Genomic DNA, 558 nt, shown 5'->3' with positions numbered 1-558 from the left:
GAAGGGGCCGGGGCTGCCGGCGAGGGGTGCGGGGCGGAGGGCACCCGGCCCCGCTCTTACCTTCTGCCGTCCTGCCCGTGCTGAACTCCTTCAGTTTGTCCTTGTCGCTCTCTACGTGGTCTTTGAAAAGATGCACCGGGCAATGGTTGCTGCCCTCGGTCATGTCCTGCAGGTTAGAGTCAGAGTTTCCAAGCTCCCTAGAGCGAGCCAACCCACTCTCCAAAACTTCCCTGTACGTGATCGTCTCCTTCTTGTTGCTGCTGCCACTGCCGCTGCTGCTCTCTTTGCTTTTCTGGTCAAAAGATTTGGATACAAAAGCCGTAAGTTCTTCCATGGCTTCCCGGTGATCTTATCCACAGAGATCCACTTGTTTTCGGTCGGAGATGTGGCCGTCCTCCGCACGCTGTTTTTGCACGTAGAAGATGGGCTGTATAGGGTTAGATCACTCCTGCTGTTATTTATGCCTTTCAATTTGAGATCACACTATTTATACATGGCTACCTCAGCCCAACCCCCAGCTCTCCCTGTCTCCAGCAATTACTGACTGCTCCATAGTCG

The 558-nt window shown here is 54.1% G+C and overlaps 1 protein-coding gene across 1 annotated transcript; it reads right to left on the bottom strand.

Moving 5' to 3' along the window:
• Positions 1-44: 44 nt before the first annotated feature.
• On the bottom strand, positions 45-358 carry SHOX (short stature homeobox; the record flags this gene model as incomplete). The annotated part of the gene is made up of 1 exon (XM_009864738.1): positions 45-358. A coding segment is annotated over exon 1 (290 nt), but the record flags the coding sequence as incomplete, so codon positions are not given.
• Between the last annotated feature and the right edge of the window lie 200 nt (positions 359-558).

The sequence above is a fragment of the Apaloderma vittatum genome, unplaced genomic scaffold (genome assembly GCF_000703405.1).
Source record: "Apaloderma vittatum isolate BGI_N311 unplaced genomic scaffold, ASM70340v1 scaffold40762, whole genome shotgun sequence".
Taxonomy (NCBI): domain Eukaryota; kingdom Metazoa; phylum Chordata; class Aves; order Trogoniformes; family Trogonidae; genus Apaloderma; species Apaloderma vittatum.
The sequence above is the reverse complement of the archived record's forward strand: the minus strand, read 5'-3'. Positions and strand labels throughout refer to the sequence as shown.